At 38.5% G+C, this 23036-nt stretch overlaps 1 protein-coding gene across 4 annotated transcripts in view; it reads left to right on the top strand.

Annotated features, from left to right (window-relative positions):
• Positions 1 to 23036, top strand: part of TTC27 (tetratricopeptide repeat domain 27) — a 181059-nt gene that overhangs the window by 142507 nt on the left and 15516 nt on the right. For 3 of the 4 annotated variants that reach the window (XM_057497287.1, XM_036931612.2, XM_036931611.2), the window contains one exon: positions 3194 to 3359. In XM_057497287.1, the coding sequence (XP_057353270.1) occupies positions 3194 to 3359 (166 nt within the window). Of the gene's footprint in view, positions 1 to 3193; positions 3360 to 3653; positions 3899 to 23036 lie in introns of those variants that run through there. The other variant, XM_057497289.1, reaches the window with a different exon arrangement.

The following is a 23036-nucleotide window of genomic DNA, read 5'->3' as shown; positions in this document are numbered from 1 at the left end:
GCCCATGAATCCTGAGGATCCTGCTTTCTCAGCTAGGGGTTCTTGCACATTGTTCCTCACCTTCTTTCTGATACTTTTCTTCTCTTCCTGCAGCTCCATGAATGGGTTTTAGGGTAAAAGAGGGGTTGTAAGACCAGAGGTAAATCACTCCTTTACTTTTGTCTTATTACTCTTTCCTTTCTTTGTTGCTGCTCCAGACCTAACTAATTTTTGACCCATGAGATTGTCACTTCAGGGGTAATTATTACTACCCATTATTACCAAAAGAATCATATCCATATCTTAAAGCATCCCTTTAATGGTCTGTCCCTTTGCTATCATAAGGCTCTTCACCAATGTGCTCTTCTTTCCTCCGGTTCCCCTAGGCAGTATGTCCCTATCAATCCCTTGGGAAAATTTCCATCTTCCTGTGTACTTTGGACAGTGCAGGATCACTACCATTGTGGATTGATAGGTCAGTCCTGAATTGAAGTTCCTTATAAAGAAGCCATAAATAACTAAAAAGAATTCATTGCAAAAATTTTGAGGCCAGAAAATTGTGATTAGAAAATGGAAGGAAGTGTCAAAAAAGGATAATCTTCCTGGTGTGGACTGCTGCTTGTTAAGGAGTTCTCCAGTAAGATAACTTACACCCCCTCCCCTGTGTGAATGGGAGAACTGGAGAGTCTCAGTCTACCACTGTTGAAGGCTGTTGCTATTACCTGGAAGGTGAGTGCAGGGGGTGGAGTAGGGACAGGAAAAAAGAAGAAAAAAATTTATGGCTGAATTTGAAAAAGTTTTTGAGCAAGGGTACTTTCATTTTTAACTGTAAGTATGTTGGGTCATGGAATAAATTAATCACTACGTCCCATAACAACTATTAGGTAAATTGTTTAATGTAGAGAATAAAGAATTAAACTGCAGTGAATTAGCTATTAGTGAAAAGACTAAAAGGACTTAATTGTAATGAAGTTATTTGTATCAGTACCATAGGTATATGAGAGGTAGATTAAATGATTTGAATGTTAAATATTTGTGGGGAAAGTCACTGATAATATAGGCATGCTTCTTTTCAAATGCTTCAGGGAGTGACTCTCAGAGTAATGGCCTAGGATGGCCACAGAATCCTCATCATCCCCTCCAATACTTGCCTTGAAGTCAGCAAGGAGGAGGGGCCTTGTTGAAACACTGACGCTCAGCAGAGAAAAGAGAAGTGGAGTTTGTTGTCTTAACAAACTCAAAATGGGTATTGGAAAGGGAGATCTATACCATACGTTTGAAAGAGGTTACTGTAATTGCCCAGGAAAATATTTATGGGCTGTAGAGGAGGTATAATCTTTGTCTAGTCAGGGAAGTAAAGCATAAACATTTTTTTTGTTTGCTGAGATGTTTAATAGGTCTTAGAATAGGTGACATGAAATTCTGTTGATTTCCTTGTCCATATCAAGTTTTTAATCTTCTTCTCTTTTCTGAAGTGGTTTCTTTAAGACACAAGGATTCCTTGATGGTTTGGTAAACCTTTTCTGTAAAACTACCTAGCCTTGTTTTAATTTTTGTTGATTTATTTGGTTTCCTGGTTCTTGAGCTCATTTGTGTAATTTGTTCGTAGCATTCTCATAGGACTTTTCTTAATTACTTGCTTGTGCCATTTTTTTGGCATTCTAAGTGAAATTTGGTCAGACATTTGTCTGTTTCATTAGGTTTCTTTTTCTTTTTTCCCAAAGAGCCAGCTTTTGGTTTAGTTGATTATTTCTATTCTTTACATTTTATTTCTCACCTGTATTATCTTCTTTCTTAAGTTTATTTGGTGTTCTTCTGCCATATTAAGTTGAATATTTTAACTAATTTACTTTCCATCTTTCATATCTTGTACTAAATGCATATAAGATCATACATTTCCCTCTGACTGCTTCTTCAGCTATGTCCTGCAGATGGTGATATATATATTACTTTAATTAAGTTCTGAATATTTTGCACTTCCTAATAGGAGTCTCTTCCCCCACAATTGTGGGTTCCTTTTCTTATAGGATTGCATTTTTAAGTTTCCAGGCATATATGTTTTTTACAATGTCTATTTACTGTTGATTTCTTATTTGATTGCAGAGAATATGGCCTATACACTTTTAGTTTTACTTTTTTAAACACAAATAGCTGGTAATCATTTTTGTTCTCAATAATTAAATTTACTAACATATTTAATCAATTTTAGTACTTACCATTGATCATTTTTTTGTATCCCTTTCCTTCTGTTTGAATTCCCTTTTATTTTTGCAAGAGTGGGAGTCCTTTAATAGTTATTTCAAATTAGGGTCAATAGGTGATAAATTTTCTTAGTCTTTGCACATATGAAAATGTTTGATTCTGCATACTCTTGAGTGATAAATTTAACTGGTGATAAAATTTTAGACAGTTATTTTTACTCAACACTTTAAAGGTAGGATTCTATTGTCTTCTACCATCTTTTGTTGTTAATGAAATATCTACTGTTATCTGTCATTCTTTTGTAGGTTTTAGGATTATGTTCTGCAATTTCACACAATATGTCTAGGTGCTGGTTTATCTTTATTTGCAATGTATGGTACACAAAATATATTTCCAATCATAGAATTTAGATCTTTGTTCAGTTCTGGAAAATGCTCAGCTATTATCTTTTCAAATGTAGTGTCCTGCCAGTTTCTGCATTTATTTACTCTGGAATGTCTATTAATGTGTGTTTGAACCTTACCTCTCATTCTTTCCTGTATCACTCTTTTAATTTTTAATGTGAATTCTGAGTAAATGTCTCACCATTTTTCATTTCTTCAGTTTTCTCTTTGACTGTGGGCAGTCTAGTTTTTAACACCTGTTGAGGTTTTTTGTTTACTTGTTTTTTTTTTTTTTATATTGTCACCAAGTACCAATTTTATTGAAAATTATATATATGTTTACTTGTTTTAACGTCTCTTTCAATTAACAGAATTTCCAGTTGGTTTTTATTTGCCTCTCCCTGCCCTTGTTTCATTTCTACCTGTTTTTTGCTTTGCAATTTTCTGCTTTTAAAGTTTTTAAAATTTTAGGGGGAAATTTGAGGTGGCTTTCGTATTTTTGGGCCTCTAATTCTGTTTATTAACATGAATGATTAAAGACAGATAGAAAGTCCATATTGGCATTTTACACATTTAACTATGGTTTATTTAGCTATGGTTTATTCTCTTTAAAATTTGACCTTTAATAGAGCAAAAGCTTTTAGAACTTTACAAGAAGCCCTCAAGTGCAACTATGAACACTGGCAGATCTGGGAAAACTATATTCTCACTAGCACAGATGTTGGGGAATTTTCAGAAGCCATTAAAGCTTATCATCGGCTCTTGGACTTACGAGACAAATACAAAGATGTTCAGGTAAGATATTAATATTTTGTTATTTCAGTTTGTGTTTCATACATATTAATGTTTGATTATATGATTGTGATAATAGCTAAATACATATTTGATCTTCATCCTCCTGTCTGGCACAGAGCTCCAAAAATCCTTGGAATTTCCTAAGTAACTGAGAGCAATAAAGGTGTCTTTTGTTGTGTTAATGAGGTAACTTTTAGAAAGCACCTAAAGATTTGGGCTGATTGCCAGGGTAGCCAAATCCATGACCAGAGGTTTGGAACTTTCATTCTCCTTCCTGTTGCCTCCCTCCTGCAGGTGAGAGGGGCTGGAGATTGGCCAATGATTTAATCATTCCTGTGCAAAGAAGCCTCCATAAAAACCCAAAAGGAGAGGGTCTGAAGAGCTTCCTGGTTGGCACTGTGGGGAAAATGGTGTGGGGTCCTTTACCTGTGGGATCTGATGCTATCTCCAGGTAAACAGTGCCAGAATTGAGTTGGTGGTATGGGGAACTCACCTACTCCCCCGTCATACACACATCACAGAATTGGTGACCAAATCATTTGAATGATATAAATTGTTTCCTTGACTGTATACAGGAAAACTTTGTTAAACACATGTAATATAATATATAAAAAGAGTGTTTTTTTTTCCTCTAGGCAGATCTTCTTAGTTAACATATTATTTTGGCATTCCAATGTCACATATATTTGTGCAGTCATAGACTGTAGTTGTTAAAAGCTGATATGACTTACATATATATAGTCAGTTTGAAGAACTAAGTAGAATGCTGTTTGTGTTATTTATTATTTTGGTTTTCTTAATGTAAAAGCTGGAGTAAATCCCATAGTCATTTATTCATTGATTTAACAAGCATTTATCGAATGCTTTCAGATGGTTTGAACAATATAGAATTGAAGACTGACATTTTCTTTGCAATGTTTCATGAGAATGTCCTTTCTTTGGTGACAGGAGTCAGAACTGGTTGATTCCAAAAACTATCCTTTCAGAAAATATGAGGACTGGAAGGCACTATGTCTGCCATCCAATAGGAGAAATAAACAAGACCCTGCGGCTTAATGGTAGTTGAAGACGATGTACAAAGACAGGGCTATGCAGGAGCCTGTGGGTTACAGTCAGGGGTGTGAAAATGTAGCGCTTTATTTGCATGAATCAACATATGCTATTGAAATGATGGAGTTGGAATTATGAATTTATTAGATGTTATTACAAATAACATCTGATATGTGACAATACCTCACTACTTTTATGACTTACCTGTACTGTAGTTTAAATTTACCTTTTCTGGGCCCTGTGTTAGAGGCCCAGCCCTTGGTGTATATGCAGGGTCTTGCAAGCCCAGCCACATAATTATCCAAGCTATTTTAAGGTTCAGGTTCTAGGCCATTCATTTGAAAGATCTGTTGGCTTCAAGTAGAACCATATACCTCCTTGCAGGAGTGATGTTGACATCCTGGATTACTTTCTGTTCTTACTGTTTTTGACCTCTCTAAATATCACACGTTGACTATCCATTATAGAAGCAAGGAACTTGAATTTTATAGCACAAAGATCAATTAAAAGATGAATGGAAGCATAGCATAGTTTTAGATCCTGAGAGGATAGGAGCCCCAGCAAATCTATTTGCACAGTCCCAGGCGGTCTTGTATGTGTCCTGTTCACAGAGCTGAAGTGCTCCATTGAGGCAGTTCTTTGTCTTCCTCACTTAGCCTCTTGGCAAAGGTACTGATGCGGCTCTGAACAGATCTCAATGTGTTGCCAAACCCCTGAAAATGGGGCTGAGATCCAAAGTGCTGATCTCTTGTTTACTTCAACTGTAATTTTTTAAATGATGGTTCTTTACTAGAAAGCAATCTGAGTCCTGTTCCTAAAATCTGAGGAAGAATGTAAATAATTTACATTGGTAGTCTATTCCATTTTATATTTAAAACACTACTGTTTTTCTTTTCACATTTAAAAAAGTGTTCATGGAATGCTGAAATCCAATACCTCCATTTAGAATACATCACTGCTTGCTTAATTCCAGCCTTTTTTAGAATTACAAACTGTCAGAGCAAGAAGAGCCCCGAAAGGAGGTCCCGCAGCTAGGCTGAATCAGCTGCACACCAATCAGAAAAGAGTGGGATGCTCCCCTCCTGCCCAACAGGACTAGAGGGGGCGGTTCTCCAAGCTGCCAGTCTGCGCCCTGTCCTGTGTTGCTGCTGCTGGTGATGTCTCCCTGAGTTGTCTTAGAATTGGCTTCCTTGGTCAGTCTGATCCCATTAATCTTCTATCATGTGTCTCCGATTTCTAAGTGACTGCTCTTCTTTCTGATGAGAGTGGGATTGCCCCTCCAGGTTATATAAACTCACAGTAATCCTTCATATCTGCTAAGGATTAGTCATAGTTGGCTAACTAGACTGGCTTTTTGGATTTTCCCAAGAAAATCCTCATCATTCTGTGTTTGGAAGCCATAAGATTTAGATTTATATAAGGAGCCCAAATGACTAGGTCTAGGCCCCCTCCTTGCATAGGAGAGGGACTTGTGTGGGTTATGGTATATAAGCATAAGAAGGATGGCACTTTTCTCTTTTATCTCTCATTTTTTGCTCCTTTGCTGTCTCATGCATATAAAGTAGGTCAAAGTGGGACACGGTGAAGTAATAACTAACATTTATCAAGGGCTTGCTGTGTGCCAGACATTATTCTAAGCACTTGACATGTATTAACTCAATAATTCTCACCATAGCTCTGCAGGATAGACTTGTACTATCATAAGGTATGTTGGACTCTGGAAACTCCCCCCCTTTTTTCTGATATATTGGTTTTCTAGTGTACAGAATAGTGATTGAACAATTATATACATTACTAAGTGCTCACCACAATAAGTATAGTTGCCATCTGTCAGCATACAAAGATATAATATTATTGGCTGTATTTCCTATGCTGTGTAATATATTGGTAGTCACACTGATAGATGCCAAGGAGATGATAACTCTAGCAAAAATAACCTGAGTCTAGTTAGTCAGTTCTAAGATAAACTCTCAGTTGTTGATTTGGCATGTTGTATACCAAATCAAATAGATTGGAATTGTAAGAATACATGCTTAGAAATCTTTCAGGAGCTCTCCCTAAGAAACAATAGAGACTCAAACAATGATTTCTATTCAGGGCAATTCTGGGCAATTCTCAGTCAATCCAATTCATTTTCAAGTAAAAATGTATTTTTCTTAAGATGTTAATGAAGAACTAAAAAGGAAGTAAAGCTTTATAATGTAAACAGTGATCCTATAGCATAGGATTACTTTTTTTTTTTAGTTTATGAAGATTCAGTTTTTTTTTTTTGGAATGCATGAAGATGCATTTTGAGCATTTTTTAGACAAGGAAAAAATGTCTTAAAAGAACAACAAAACTCCCAACATGAATTGAGATGCTTTTATTTAACTTTCATCTCAAGTAGATTTTTCAAACATATTTTGGTGGTCATAGTCATAGGTTCTCATGCCTTACAGCAAATCTAATCATAAGGAATCTTTACCCATAACAAAATTATGTTCTGCTTCCCACTTAAAATTCTCTAATCCTGTACCTGTTTTAGCACAGTATTTAACTGATAACATTCTGAACTTAAGTAAAAATTATATTGTTTCCTAGAGAAAATTATTGGGATTTAGTTTAAATTTACGGCCAGCTAGTATCTTAACCTTTTTTCCTCTGATTTTTCCTATGTTCGTCCAATTCAGAATATGAAACAAGTATCCTTATATATAATAGCATTTCATCTGAGCATGAATATTTTGATGAATTTGAAATTAGTTTCTCTAAAAGTTCAGTGTTTTTAGAAATAAGGGCAGCATTTGGATTCTTGAGACTTCCTTCCCTCATGCACTGCCCCATGCGCAGGAGTGCCAGGAACAGTCCCTGTTATGAGAAGTACTGCTTATAAGCAGATACTTTGAGAAACATAAAGTGCTAAGATGTCAGATGTAATGGCTACTAGCTTAATTTTTACATTTGAATTTAGGGAAATACTGAGAACATAACTAGATAACCAATGACCAGTGACTAGTGACTCGCTCAGGTCAAATCATCATCTTTAACACCTTATAGTAGAGAACTTTCAGGTATTCAGATGGAGAAATCGCCACAATGAGATAATGTGTACGTTTGTACTAGGGACTGTTAATAGCTTTACTTAGAAGTTTCATAGAGTGCTGATGGCAATGTTTAGTTTCTGGCAGGTGTGGTTAGAATCACTCCATAGTGGTTAAATTATCACTGAAGGAAAGTCTTCATGGCTGGTGATGTGTTTAGTCATATTTACATTGATGGCATACTTCTGTCTGTCACCCTGCTTTATTACAAGTAGTCAGCATGGACTGAGACAATTGATAGATTGTCTGAAATATTTTTATCTTGGCTAAAAAAATTTTACTTTATTTGACTCTACAGTTTGGCAACAGGTGTCTATGAAAAAAACTCTGATATTCTTCTGTTTGACACTACCCGACCCCATTCTATTTTAGTTTGTTTTAGAATTTTCTTTTTATCTATTCTTCCTATTTCTTTATAGTGATTATTGTCATTTTAACTTTTTTCTATTATATATGTGTATAAATTCATACTCATTTTAATACTGACAGGATAAATTAGCTACAAATTATTCTGTACTTTTCACTATTTTAATAAGAGAATAAGTGGGTACACTACATTTATCATTTTCTCCCCTTTCTTTCTATGTTCTTATTTTGACTAATGCACAGATGAGTAGAACTCTGGAATTCTTTTCTATCAGAGTACACATCTATATTCATGTCTGGATTGTATATATTTTTACTTCCCATAAAATAAATTTTCATGTTTCTGCATAATTACTCCCTGTTTGATTTTCCAGTTTTCAACTATTATAAATAATGTCATGAATATCCTTGTAGATAAATTCTTGTGTGTATCCATGCTTCTTTCCTCAAGGTAAATTCTAATGTTGATTTGTTGGTTTCTTCCTTTTTTATTTTCTTTTTCTCTTCCTCCATCCCCTCCTTCTTTTCCTTCGTCTTCTTTGATAACTTGGGCAATCATTTTGGGAAAACAACTTAAGTTGCATTATTACACCCCATTTGCTATTTGTAAATGGAAAAGGAAGGAAAGAGATTAACATATATTGGGTGCTTGTTATGTTTCTGGCACTTGACATGGATTATCTTATATAGGACATATGATATATGAGGTGGATACTAAATATTCCTCATTTTACAGTGGATGAATATGAGACCCAGGATGGTATGTAACTTGACTAGTCCTATAGCTGTTAGGACCGAAGATAGTAATCACATGTAGGCATGCCTTTTTTTTTTATCGAAGTATCATTGATATACAATCTTATGTTGGTTTCAAGTATACAGCACAGTGGTTCAGCAGTTACCCATATTATTAAATCCCCACCCCCACTAATGCAGTTACTCTCTGTCAACATAGGAAGATGTTACCAAGTCATTGGCTGTATTCTCCTTGCTGTACTACCATCCCCATGACCTCACCGTCCCTAGCCACCCACCCCAACTCCTCCCTAGCCAACCACTCCCACCCCTCCCCATGGTAACCACCGTCACTTCTCAGTGTCTGTGAATCTACTGCTGTTTTGTTCATTATGTTTTGTTTAGTTTTTGTATTCTACAAATAAGTGAAATCATATGGTATTTGTCTTTTTCCACTTGGCTTATTTCACTTAGTATAATACCCTCTAGCTCCATCCATGTTGTTGCAAATGGCAGGATTTGTTTTCTTTTCTTTTTTTAATATCTTAATACTATTCCATTGTGTATATATGCCACATCTTCTTTATCCATTCATTTATTGATGGAAACTTAGGTTGCTTTCATAGCTTGGCTATTATAAATAATGTGGCAATAAATATATGGTTGCATATGTCTTTTTGAATCAGGGTATTTGCTTTCTTTGGGTAAATTCCTTGAAGTGGAATTACTGGGTCATATGGTATTTCTATTTTTAGTGTTTTGAGGAACCTCCATACTGCTTTCCACAGTGGCTGGACCAGTTTACATTCCCACCAACAGTGTAGGTTCCCTTTTTCCACATCCTCACTTGTTATTTCTTGTCTTTTGAATAGTGGCTGTTCTGACTGGTATGAGGGGATGTCTTGTTGTAGTTTTGATTTGTACTTCCCTGATGATTAGCACTGTGGAATATCTTTTCATGTGTCTGTTGGCCACTTGTATTTCTTCTTTGGAAAAATGTCTGTTCAAGTCTTCCACCCAGTTTTGGTCAGGTTATTTGTTTTTTTTGGTGTTGAATTCTTTATGTATTTTGATACATATGAATTCTTTATGTATTTTGGATGTTAACCCCTTATCAGATAAATTGTTTATAAATATGTTCTCTAGTACTGTAGGTTGTCTTTCTGTTCTGCTGATGGTGTACAGCAGCTTTTTAGTTTGATGTAATCCCACTTGTTAATTTTTAATTTTGTTTCCCTTGCCCAGGGAGCTTGTTTTTTTTTCTCTTTGTGTTGTGCCTTGAAGTCTGTGGGAAGATTTATGTTTAAAAAATGTATTTCCACATTATATTAATGTATATATGAAGTATAGATAACAAAGTTTTTAAAAATTGGGGTATAGTTTACATACATTAAAATCCACAGATCTTAAGTGCTTGTTTGATATGTTTTGATCATTATGTGTTCTTATATAACCACCACCCAAAACAGACATGGAACATTTTCCTCACTGCAGAAGTTTCCCTTATGTAGTCAGTTGAAGCACCACCCTTTCCCCTCCAACCAGGCAACTACTTTCTGATTATTGTCACCACAGTTCAGTTTTGCTTTTTCTTAAATGTCATGTAAATAGAATCATACAATACGTATTCTTTTATATTGATGTTGTTCTATGTGTGGATTTCCAATTTGTGTTTTCTTTGGAGAAGGGGGTCAGATGGAGCCGATATGCAGTAGGGCAGGTTGCCAGCCAAATTGAAGTGCTGGAACAAGTGGTGGCTGTGTATCATCTGAAAGAAAAGAGGGTAGGAAATAAGTATATTTTATACATATTGTATCTTTGTAAAATAGGTATTATTTGCATTTGACTGCTGAGTTAGCTGAGGGTCAGCAAAGTGAACTGATAAGGGTGATGTTTTATAGCTGACAAGTAGTAAAGCCAAGACTCAAAGCCTGAAGTCTGGCCTGTTTAACATAAAGCCTGTCTTGCCTTTTCCACACCTAAAAAAACTTTTTTAAATTAATTAATTTACTTTGCTGAAGGAATAAAGAAAATATTGAACTGCCTACTTCTCTGTAATAAGTGAGGTTTGGGGAAGCCAAGGGTCAAGGTTATCAGACCAGGAAACAGAACAAGTTCTTCAGAGAGTTCCAAGTAGAGCAGGGAGTTAGCCAACCTGGAAATGGCTTCATTCCTGGCGTGGAGCCCTCCTGGAACTTTCTGTAGCTGGACTTAAGGCAATCCTATTCCTTCCTGCTGTGGAGATCTCCAGGATTCAAAGGGCCAGTACCTTGTGATTTCAGCCAAGACTTTGCTGAGACTTGGCCAAGAACTTCAAGGTTAGTACTGGGGAAGAGAAGAGTTTTACTTTTCTCTTTGTGGAGATTCTTCAGAATTTATATTAGAATTGCCACACCTCCTGTGAGAAAAACATCACCTCTCTTCAGGGCTAGTAGTGGTTCCCTACAGTCGTTCTCTGGTTGCTGTGTCCCCCATGCATGGTCCATGATGGAGGTGAGGAATAGGCTTAGGATAGAGAATGAGGCAAAAGTTTTCTATCACCTCACTGAATTGGAGATGTGGATAAGGGATGTAGAGGTAATTACATGGAATTAGTGACACGGCATTGGTTTGGGTAGGATGTGAGGGACTATAGGGCTGCTCATACCTATTAAAATGAAGTCCCCCTAAGCATCCAACCTTAAGAAATATACTCAGGTTATTTTATTATACACCAAATGAGTTCCAAAAGGACTAAATATATGCAAAATATTTTTTCATCTCATAGCAAAATTGGGAATAGAAATGGATACTTCCCAAATTTTCTGATCTTTGAAGCAATAAAAGGAAACTTGAAGGAATGTTTATGACCACATTAAATAAATCCATGACAAAATATTTGTAAATATTTTTTAAAAGGAAAGATGAAAAAGCTAATAATATGCTAATTATATAGTTAGCATTTGCTACAGGAATGAAATGTAACAGAATAGAGGATTCAGAAACAGATTCAATTAAGTATGAGAATTGAGTCCATAATAGGGATGGCATTTTAAATTTGTGGGATAAAATGGAATAGTCAATGTAAGTCATGAAACCATAAAACTCTTAGAAAAAAACATAGGCAAAAACCTCTTAGACATAAACATGAGTGACCTCTTCTTGAACATATCTCCCCGGGCAAGGGAAACAAAAGCAAAAATGAACAAATGGGACTATATCAAGCTGAAAAGCTTCTGTACAGCAAAGGATACCATGAATAGAACAAAAAGGTATCCTACAGTATGGGAGAATATATTCATAAATGACAGATCTGATAAAGGGTTGACATCCAAAATATATAAAGAGCTCACACACCTCAACAAACAAAGAGCAAATAATCCAATTTAAAAATGGGCAGAGGAGCTGAATAGACAGTTCTCTAAAGAAGAAATTCAGATGACCAACAGACACATGAAAAGATGCTCCACATCGCTTGTCATCAGAGAAATGCAAATTAAAACCACAATGAGATATCATCTCACACCAGTAAGGATGGCTACCATCCAAAAGACAAACAACAACAAATGTTGGCGAGGTTGTGGAGAAAGGGGAACCCTCCTACACTGCTGGTGGGAATGTAAACTAGTTCAACCATTGTGGAAAGCAGTATGGAGGTTCCTCAAAATGCTCAAAATAGAAATACCATTTGACCCAGGAATTTCACTTCTAGGAATTTACCCTAAGAATGCAGCACTCCAGTTTGAAAAAGACAGATGCACCCCTATGTTTATCGCTGCACTATTTACAGTAGCCAAGAATTGGAAGCAACCTAAGTGTCCATCAGTAGATGAATGGATAAAGAAGATGTGGTACATACACACAATGCAATATTACTCAGCTATAAGAAAAAAACAGATCCTACCATTTGCAACAACATGGATGGAGCTAGAGGGTATTATGCTCAGTGAAATAAGCCAGGCAGAGAAAGACAAGTACCAAATGATTTCACTCATCTGTGGAGTATAAGAACAAAAGAAAACTGAAGGAACAAAACAGCAGCAGAAACACAGAACCCAAGAATGGACTAACAGTTACCAAAGGGAAAGGGACAGGGGAGGATGGGTGGGAAGGGAGGGATAAGGGCGGGAAAAAAGAAAGGGGGCCTTACGATTAGCATGTATAGTGCGTGGGGGGCACGGGGAGGGCTGCGCAACACAGAGAAGACAAATAGTGATTTTACAGCATCTTACTATGTTGATGGACAGTGACTGTGAAGGGGTATGTGGGGGGGACTTGGTGAGGGGGGGGAACCTAGTAAACATAATGTTCTTTCTGTAATTGTAGATTAATGATACCAAAATTTTTAAAAAATGGAATAGTCAATATGTGTTGGAATAGTTGGCCAAGGATTTGGGTCCCAAAACTCATGCTCTTCTTCATTAACCAAAATAAATTCAAATGGATACAATAATTAAATTGAAATGCCTCGAGAAGCAGGATAATGTAGTGACGTAGATTCTGGAGCTGGACAGCCTGGCATACAGCCTACCTCTGCCACTAGCTATGTGACCTTGGGTGAGTTAATCACTTTGTGCATCCCTCTCATGAAATGGGGATGATAATAGTTCCTGCCCCACAGGATAGTTGTGAAGATTAGATGAGTTAATCTATGCAGAGGGCTTGGAAAAATGCCTGGGACGTACAAGTGCCATTAAAATAACTGCTGTCGCCACCATCATCACCATTGGAGAGAAGAGTCATGAAAGCTCCACAAGGCAGTATGGTGAATGTCTTTATAAGCCTGATGGTGGAAAATACATTTTTATTCATGACACAAAAACTATACTCCATTAAGAAAAAGTTTGAGAGATTTGATTTTTAAAACATGTACACATGGAAAAAGTATGACTTCTGAGCGGGGTGCTGGAGTCCACCATCCTTAGTAGGGTAGGCCGTGAGGGCAACTGATCGTTCAGCGCCTCCCAAACTGAAACTGGAGGATGAGTAGGAGAAGCCCGCTAAGTGCCCTGGGGAGAGTTTGTCTCAGTGTTTTCAGTGTTGTCTTGGTCTGTCTACTTAAGACTGCTGGACTAGTTTCCTGGGCTGTACAAACCACTACGAACCTGTGTCTGCAAACAACAGGCATTTATTCTCTCCATTCAGTTCTGGAGGCTTGAAGCCTGAAATCAAGGCATTGGCTAGGCCACAATCTCTCTGAAGGCTCTAGGAAAGAATCCTCCCTGACCTTCTGGAGACCCCTGACGTTCCTTGGCTTGTGGCAGCGTAACTCCAGTCTCTCCCTCTTCACTTACTCCTTCACTTCCTTCTCTGTGTGTCCCTCTTCTTAGAAGGACATTGATTAGTCATTGGATTTAGGACTCACCTGAGCTAGTATAACCTCATCTTAACTATATCTGCAGAGACCTTATTTCTGAAATGAGGTCAAATTCTGAGGTTCTGTTTGGATATAAATGGTGGGGTTGACGGGGGGCCAATATTTGACCCACCACAACTGGCATGCTCCTTTTCAGGGAGAAAGCAGTGGCTTTGAAGATAGCAGAGTTGGTAAAGGTGGGGAAGAGGATCCAACACACATTTCATTGGTAGCCAGAGTGGTAGCAGAGGTGACATGCATAGAGGTGCCCCCAGGGACGGCCAGAGACCTTAGTCATATGAAGGTCTTGCCTTTACCACATACCACCAGAGGTTTGAACATCTGGAAGTGACAGAGAGATACTAAGAATAGGGAGGGAATGGATAGAAAACTAATAAAGCTTTTCAAAGAGAGACACTTACTTAGTCATATACACTATTAAGAGAGAAGACTGGATTCCAGGCCATGATAGACAAATTAGGATTTCTAAGAAGGACCTATTATTATGGTTCAGATTGTGATATTACCTGAAATACTATGAAAAAATTTGTATATGTGAATACATACATATTCTGGAAAGCAGGCTTAAAATTCATTAGATCCACATGGGTGTCCAGAACTCCAGGAAAATAGAAAGAGACACAAGAATCATCTTTGGAGCAGACTGTCAGGATTAATTTTCAGGTAAAAAGGCAAGTGGGCCTTCCTTTTTAATCACCATGGATTAAAATTTACCACTGTAGCTCATATTATGTTATAAATGGGAAGATACTACAGGATGCGTTTATCTGTTGCTCTTGTTTTTTTAAGTTCTCAGTGTTTCCGAACTGTGGCTGAATAACATGTGTGCACTCACTTCCCTCTCATTGCTCTGCCGCTCTCTGGAGCTCACTCCTCAGTATGAGCCTCTTTCCACATGGTCTCTGCTTCCCCTCTCCTGTTAGAACTCATGTGTTAGGCGTGGTCCCTGCCAGTCTCCTGCCGTGCTGTTGTCAAGGGCCACACTCCTACATCCAGGGACAGCTGTCAGTCCTCAGGTTTCCCAGCTGATCAGCAGCATTTAACTCAGTTGATCTGTCCTCCCTGAAACACTGTCTTCACATGGGTTCCAGAATTTTGCACTTTTTAATCTCACCAGCTGTGGCTTCCTCATCTCTGTGCAGAATCACCTTCACCTTTCCTTTCGGTGACAGGGACTCCAGTTCTCACACTGTTTTGCTGCCCCATATATACTGCTACTCGGGGGGGTCTCACAGTTCCCTTGGTTCTCCCTCTTACCTTCCAGAGGAAGTGTATCCTGAAAGCATAACATTTTCCTCTGTATGACCCCTTTCGTTCTTATTCATGTAGGCTGTTCAATTTGTTTATTTCATTCTTGTTGCACTATTCAGATGTCTTAATTTTTCCTGTTAGCTCATACTCCCCTGGGATATTGCCTTTGCACTGGTCCTATGTGCTTGATGGGTGGGGCTGAAGCAAGCCAGGACCCGAGGTGCACCCTTCCTGGTGAGTTTGGGCCATAGAGGGAACACACATACCCCTTGGATGCACTTCGCCATCGCCCCCTCCTACCACCACCAAGTGGCCCTGCTCCTGAGAAACCTCCCTTTTTTATTCTGCGAGGGACTGCCTTCTTCCAAGGCCCATCTTCCTGAGTAGCCATCTAACCTCAGTAGGCCTGTGGCCATCTGCTTCCCCCTTAGCCAGGCCTGTGCCCTGATGTGTCTGTCTGGTCCCTGGCTTGCCCTGGGCTGGCACTGCTGTGTTACGGTCTCAGTGCTGATGGCAATGGTGTGTATAGTAGTGTGTAGGGGAAAAGAGGTGCATCCAAAATGTTTTTCTCAGCCCATCTGTGAACCTTTTTGGCACCTACCACTTTTCCATCCTGGGCTGCTCTTCTCCACCACACTGGAACCCAGCCAGTTTCTCTGTCCTCAGGGTTTGTCACATGTTTGTTGTTACTTTCTCAGATCCACCAGGTTTCTCTTTTTTCAAGCAAAGTACAGCGTTGGGGGTTCAGAACAAGGAGCTAGCACCATATTAGTCCATCAGCTTGTGGGCTACTTCATCTCCACAAATTAATAAAACTGTTTTCACATTGGAAAAAAGAGTTCAATACAAATTTTTAAAAAGTTTAAGTATCTTCAAAGAAATATATTTATTCAACAAAAACATTTGGAAAGAGATTTAAGTTCAATAATAATAAAAGAAATAAAATTCAGAATAATAGCTGCATATACCTGTAGCAGGATAACATCAAAGATTTAGAAAACAATAATACACTCAATGCTGGTAAAATGCACTGAAATGGTGCATTTTCATATATTACTGATAGACATCTCATTTGAGTCAACCCTTTTAGAAATTATCACACTTACCTCTACAGTGTTAAAATGTTTATTCCCTTGATTCCATGATTCTGTTCCTGGAATTCTAACCTAAGGGAAGCTTCATTGTGAAAAAAACAACCTCTAGGCACAGAGTTAGTCATTGAAGTGCTGTTTATGATAATAACACATGGATTAATGGCAGCACATGGAAATAGCCCAGCTAACTACAGGGGAATTGTTAAGTAGACTATATGGTCTGTCAACCCAGAGGAATATTTTGAATCCATTAAACTGATCTATTTAAAGAATATATGAAAACTTGAAAAAATTCTATGACATAATGTTAAGTGAAAAAAGATAAAACAGTTTACATAGTATAACAAATATACATATAGTAAAAAATTTAGAAATTCACTGCATTAGTATTGACTTATGTTTGGGAATTTAGTTTATTATTATTATCATTATTATTATTATTAGCTCTAATGTCTTGGGGAAAATTTTGATTAATATAAAACTGCAAAAATCTGTCTGGTTTGGTTGATTCAAGATTTGGCAAAGAAATAATAATGTAATGATCAAAGTTACTAGCATACAAACTTCATAAAAGAGATATCTTTCTAATGTAAAATAACATTATTAGAAAGGAAAAAATAGCAGAAGACTAAGGAGCTGTGCTTTGTAAATTAATATAGCAAATACTTGAGAGCAAGATCCAGGGCCCAGACTGTAGGTTCTAATCCAACTCCACCTTCCCTAGGTGTGTGACCTTGGACAAGTTACTTAACTTCCCTGTGCTCCTGTTTCTTCATCAGCAGAGTGCAGATAACAAGAGCACCTTCTTCATGGGATTGTTAGGATGATTAAGTGTGTTCGGAGAGCCCCAGCTCATAGGAAGGCTGTGTATGTGTAAGTGTTATCTACCATCATTGTTGTCTTCCCATCATCCTCATCAAAGCTTAGGAGTCAGGTAGCACTGGTGTTCAAAACCCATCTCTGTGACTCACTTGCTATGTGACCTTGAGAAAGTTCATTTTATCTCATACAATAATGCAGTTTATTGTTAAAATGGGGATAATAGAGGAGGGGCAGAAGATGGCGGCGTGAGTAGAGCAGCGGAAATCTCCTCCCAAAACAACATATATCTATGAAAATATAACAAAGACAACCCTTCCTAGAATAAAGACCAGAGGACACAGGACAATATCCAGACCACATGCGCACCTGAGAGAACCCAGCGCCTCGCGAAGGGGGTAAGATACAAGCCCCGGCCCCGCGGGAGCCGAGCGCCCCTCCCCCCAGCTCCCGGCGGGAGAAGAGCAGGCAGAGCGGGAGGGAGACGGAGCCCAGGGCTGCCGAACACCCAGCCCCAGCCATCCAGGCCAGAGTGCAGGGCCCTCGATACTGGGAAAACAGGGCAGCAAGAACAGTGAGCAGGCACTGGAGGCTCGGCGACAGAGGGCATAAGAAAAGCGCGCGACCATTTTTTTTTGCTTTTTTGCTGTTTTGGCGAGCGCTTTTTGGAAGTCTTAAAGGGATAGGGACCCCAGTACTAGGGAAACAGGGCAGAAAGACCGGTGAGCCTGAGGCTGGCACCGCAGAATAAAGAAAAACGAACGACCACCTTTTTTTTTTTTTTTTTAATTAAAAACTTTTTTCTTTTTTTTTTTTTTTTAATTAAAAAAAATTTTTTTTCTTTTTTTTTTTGGTGGGCGTTGTTTTGTTTTGGCGGGTGCTTTTTGGAAGTCTTAAAGGGGCAGGGCGGGTCACTTAATCCAGAGGTAGGGAATCCGGGATCTCTGGGCACCCTAACCCCTGGGCTGCAGGGAGCAGGGAGGCCCCTTACGGAGATAAATAGCCTCCCAGCCGCTCCTGCTCCAACGCGACTCCACCATTTTGGAGCAGCTGCCCGAGCCAGGCCACGCCCACAGCAACAGCGGAGATTAACTCCATAGCAGCTGGGCAGGAAGCAGGAACCCTGTCTGCGCGCAGCTGCGCAGCACAAGCCACTAGAGGCCGCTGTTCTCCCAGGAGAGGAGGGCCACAAACCAACAAGAAAGGAAGTCCTTCCAGCCGTCACTCGTCCCAGCTCTGCAGACTATTCCTATCACCATGAAAAGGCAAAGCTACAGGCAGACAAAGATCACAGAGACAACACCAGAGAAGGAGACAGACCTAACCAGTCTCCCTGAAAAAGAATTCAAAATAAGAATCATAAACATGCTGACAGAGATGCAGAGAAATATGCAAGAGAAATGGGATGAAGTCCGGAAGGAGATCACAGATGCCAGAAAGGAGATTGCAGAAATGAAACAAACTCTGGAAGGGTTTATAAGCAGAATGGATAGAATGCAAGAGGCCATTGATGGAATTGAAATCAGAGAACAGGAACGCATAGAAGCTGACATAGAGAGAGACAAAAGGATCTCCAGGAATGAAACAATATTAAGAGAACTGTGTGACCAATCCAAAAGGAACAATATCCGTATTATAGGGGTCCCAGAAGAAGAAGAGAGAGGAAAAGAGATGGAAAGTATCTTAGAAGAAATAATTGCTGAAAACTTCCCCACACTGGGGGAGGAAGTAATCGAACAGACCATGAAAATACACAGAACCCCCAACAGAAAGGATCCAAGAAGGGCAACACCAAGACACATAATAATAAAAATGGCAAAGATCAAGGACAAGGAAAGAGTGTTAAAGGCAGCTAGAGAGAAAAAGGTCACCTATAAAGGGAAACCCATCAGGCTAACGTCAGATTTCTCAACAGAAACCCTACAGGCCAGAAGAGAATGGCATGATATATTTAATACAATGAAACAGAAGGGCCTTGAACCAAGGATACTGTATCCAGCACGACTATCATTCAAATATGACGGTGGGATTAAACAATTCCCAGACAAACAAAAGCTGAGGGAATTTGCTTTCCACAAACCACCTCTACAGAACATCTTACAGGGACTGCTCTAGATGAGAGCACTCCTAGAAAGAGCACAGCACAAAACACCCAACATATGAAGAATCGAGGAGGAGGAACAAGAAGGGAGAGAAGAAAAGAATCTCCAGATAGTGTATATAACAGCTCAATAAGCGAGCTAAGTTAGGCAGTAAGATACTAAAGAGGCTAACATTGAACCTTTGGTAACCACGAATTTAAAGCCTGCAATGGCAATAAGTACATATCTTTCAATAGTCACCCTAAATGTTAATGGGCTGAATGCACCAATCAAAAGACACAGAGTAACAGAATGGATAAAAAAGCAAGACCCATCTATATGCTGCTTACAAGAAACTCACCTCAAACCCAAAGACATGTACAGACTAAAAGTCAAGGGATGGAAAAACATATTTCAAGCAAACAGCAGTGAGAAGAAAGCAGGGGTTGCAGTACTAATATCAGACAAAATAGACTTCAAAACAAAGAAAGTAACAAGAGATAAAGAAGGACACTACATAATGATAAAGGGCTCAGTCAAACAAGAGGATATAACCATTCTAAATATATATGCACCCAACACAAGAGCACCAGCATATGTGAAACAAATACTAACAGAACTAAAGGGGGATATAGACTGCAATGCAGTCATTCTAGGAGACTTCAACACACCACTCACCCCAAAGGATAGATCCACTGGGCAGAAAATAAGTAAGGACACGGAAGCACTGAACAACACAGTAGAGCAGATGGACCTAATAGACATCTATAGAACTCTACATCCAAAAGCAGCGGGATATACATTCTTCTCAAGTGCACATGGAACATTCTCCAGAATAGACCACATACTAGGCCACAAAAAGAGCCTCAGAAAATTCCAAAAGATTGAAATCCTACCAACCAACTTTTCAGACCACAAAGGCATAAAACTAGAAATAAACTGTACAAAGAAAGCAAAGAGGCTCACAAACACATGGAGGCTTAACAACACGCTCCTAAATAATCAATGGATCAATGACCAAATCAAAATGGAGATCCAGCAATATATGGAAACAAATGACAACAACAACACTAAGCCCCAACTTCTGTGGGACACAGCAAAAGCAGTCTTAAGAGGAAAGTATATAGCAATCCAAGCATATTTAAAAAAGGAAGAGCAATCCCAAATGAATGGTCTAATGTCACAATTATCAAAATTGGAAAAAGAAGAACAGATGAGGCCTAAGGTCAGCAGAAGGAGGGACATAATAAAGATCAGAGAAGAAATAAATAAAATTGAGAAGAATAAAACAATAGCAAAAATCAATGAAACCAAGAGCTGGTTCTTCGAGAAAATAAACAAAATCAATAAGCCTCTAGCCAGACTTATTAAGAAGAAAAGAGAGTCAACACAAATCAACAGTATCAGAAACGAGAAAGGAAAAATCACGACGGAACCCACGGAAATGCAAAGAATTATTGGAGAATACTATGAAAACCTATATGCTAACAAGCTGGGAAACCTAGGAGAAATGGACAACTTCCTAGAAAAATATAACCTTCCAAGATTGACCCAGGAAGAAACAGAAAATCTAAACAGACCAATTACCAGCAACGAAATTGAAGCGGTAATCAAAAAACTACCAAAGAACAAAACCCCCGGGCCAGATGGATTTACCTCGGAATTTTATCAGATATACAGGGAAGACATAATACCCATTCTCCTTAAAGTTTTCCAAAAAACAGAGGAGGAGGGGATACTCCCAAACTCATTCTATGAAGCTAACATCACCCTAATACCAAAACCAGGCAAAGACCCCACCAAAAAAGAAAACTACAGACCACTATCCCTGATGAACGTAGATGCAAAAATACTCAACAAAATATTAGCAAACCGAATTCAAAAATACATCAAAAGGATCATACACCATGACCAAGTGGGATTCATCCCAGGGATGCAAGGATGGTACAACATTCGAAAGTCCATCAACATCATCCACCACATAAACAAAAAGACAAAAACCACATGATCATCTCCATAGATGCTGAAAAAGCATTTGACAAAGTTCAACATCCATTCATGATAAAAACTCTCAGCAAAATGGGAATAGAGGGCAAGTACCTCAACATAATAAAGACCATCTATGATAAACCCACAGTCAACATTATATTGAACAGCAAGAAGCTGAAAGCATTTCCTCTGAGATCGGGAACTAGACAGGTATGCTCACTCTCTCCACTGTTATTTAACATAGTACTGGAGGTCCTAGCCACGGCAATCAGACAAAATAAAGAAATACAAGGAATCCAGATTGGTAAAGAAGAAGTTAAACTGTCACTATTTGCAGATGACATGATACTGTACATAAAAAACCCTAAAGACTCCACCCCAAAACTACTAGAACTGATATCGGAATACAGCAAAGTTGCAGGATACAAAATCAACACACAGAAATCTGTGGCTTTCCTATATACTAACAATGAACCAACAGAAAGAGAAATCAGGAAAACAACTCCATTCACAATTGCATCAAAAAAAATAAAATACCTAGGAATAAACCTAACCAAAGAAGTGAAAGACTTATACTCTGAAAACTACAAGTCACTCTTAAGAGAAATTAAAGGGAACACTAACAGATGGAAACTCATCCCATGCTCGTGGCTAGGAAGAATTAATATTGTCAAAATGGCAATCCTGCCCAAAGCAATATACAGATTTGATGCAATCCCTATGAAACTACCAGCAACATTCTTCAATGAACTGGAACAAATAATTCAAAAATTCATATGGAAACACCAAAGACCCCGAATAGTGAAAGCAATCCTGAGAAAGAAGAATAAAGTAGGGGGGATCTCACTCCCCAACTTCAAGCTCTACTATAAAGCCATAGTAATCAAGACAATTTGGTACTGGCACAAGAGCAGAGCCACAGACCAATGGAACAGACTAGAGAATCCAGACATTAACCCAGACATATATGGTCAATTAATATTTGATAAAGGAGCCATGGACATACAATGGCGAAATGACAGTCTCTTCAACAGGTGGTGCTGGCAAAACTGGACAGCTACATGTAGGAGAATGAAACTGGACCATTGTCTAACCCCATATACAAAAGTAAACTCAAAATGGATCAAAGACCTGAATGTAAGCCATGAAACCATTAAACTCTTGGAAGAAAACATAGGCAAAAACCTCTTAGACATAAACATGAGTGACCTCTTCTTGAACATATCTCCCCGGGCAAGGAAAACAACAGCAAAAATGAGTAAGTGGGAGTATATTAAGCTGAAAAGCTTCTGTACAGCAAAGGACACCATCAATAGAACAAGAAGGATCCCTACAGTATGGGAGAATATATTTGAAAATGACACATCCGATAAAGGCTTGACGTCCAGAATATATAAGGAGCTCACATGCCTCAACAAACAAAAAACAAATAACCCAATTAAAAAATGGGCAGAGGAACTGAACAGACAGTTCTCCAAACAAGAAATACAGATGGCCAACAGACACATGAAAAGATGCTCCACATCGCTAATTATCAGAGAAATGCAAATTAAAACTACAATGAGGTATCACCTCACACCAGTAAGGATGGCTGCCATCCAAAAGACAAACAACAACAAATGTTGGCGAGGCTGTGGAGAAAGGGGAACCCTCCTACATTGCTGGTGGGAATGTAAACTAGTTCAACCATTGTGGAAAGCAGTATGGAGGTATATCAAAATGCTCAAAACAGACTTACCATTTGACCCAGGAATTGCACTCCTAGGAATTTACCCTAAGAACGCAGCAATCAAGTTTGAGAAAGACAGATGCACCCCTATTTTTATCGCAGCACTATTTACAATAGCCAAGAATT

This window comes from Manis pentadactyla, chromosome 2 (genome assembly GCF_030020395.1).
Source record: "Manis pentadactyla isolate mManPen7 chromosome 2, mManPen7.hap1, whole genome shotgun sequence".
Lineage (NCBI taxonomy): Eukaryota > Metazoa > Chordata > Mammalia > Pholidota > Manidae > Manis > Manis pentadactyla.
Note: the sequence above shows the minus strand (reverse complement) of the source record. Positions and strands in the feature narration are given on the sequence as shown.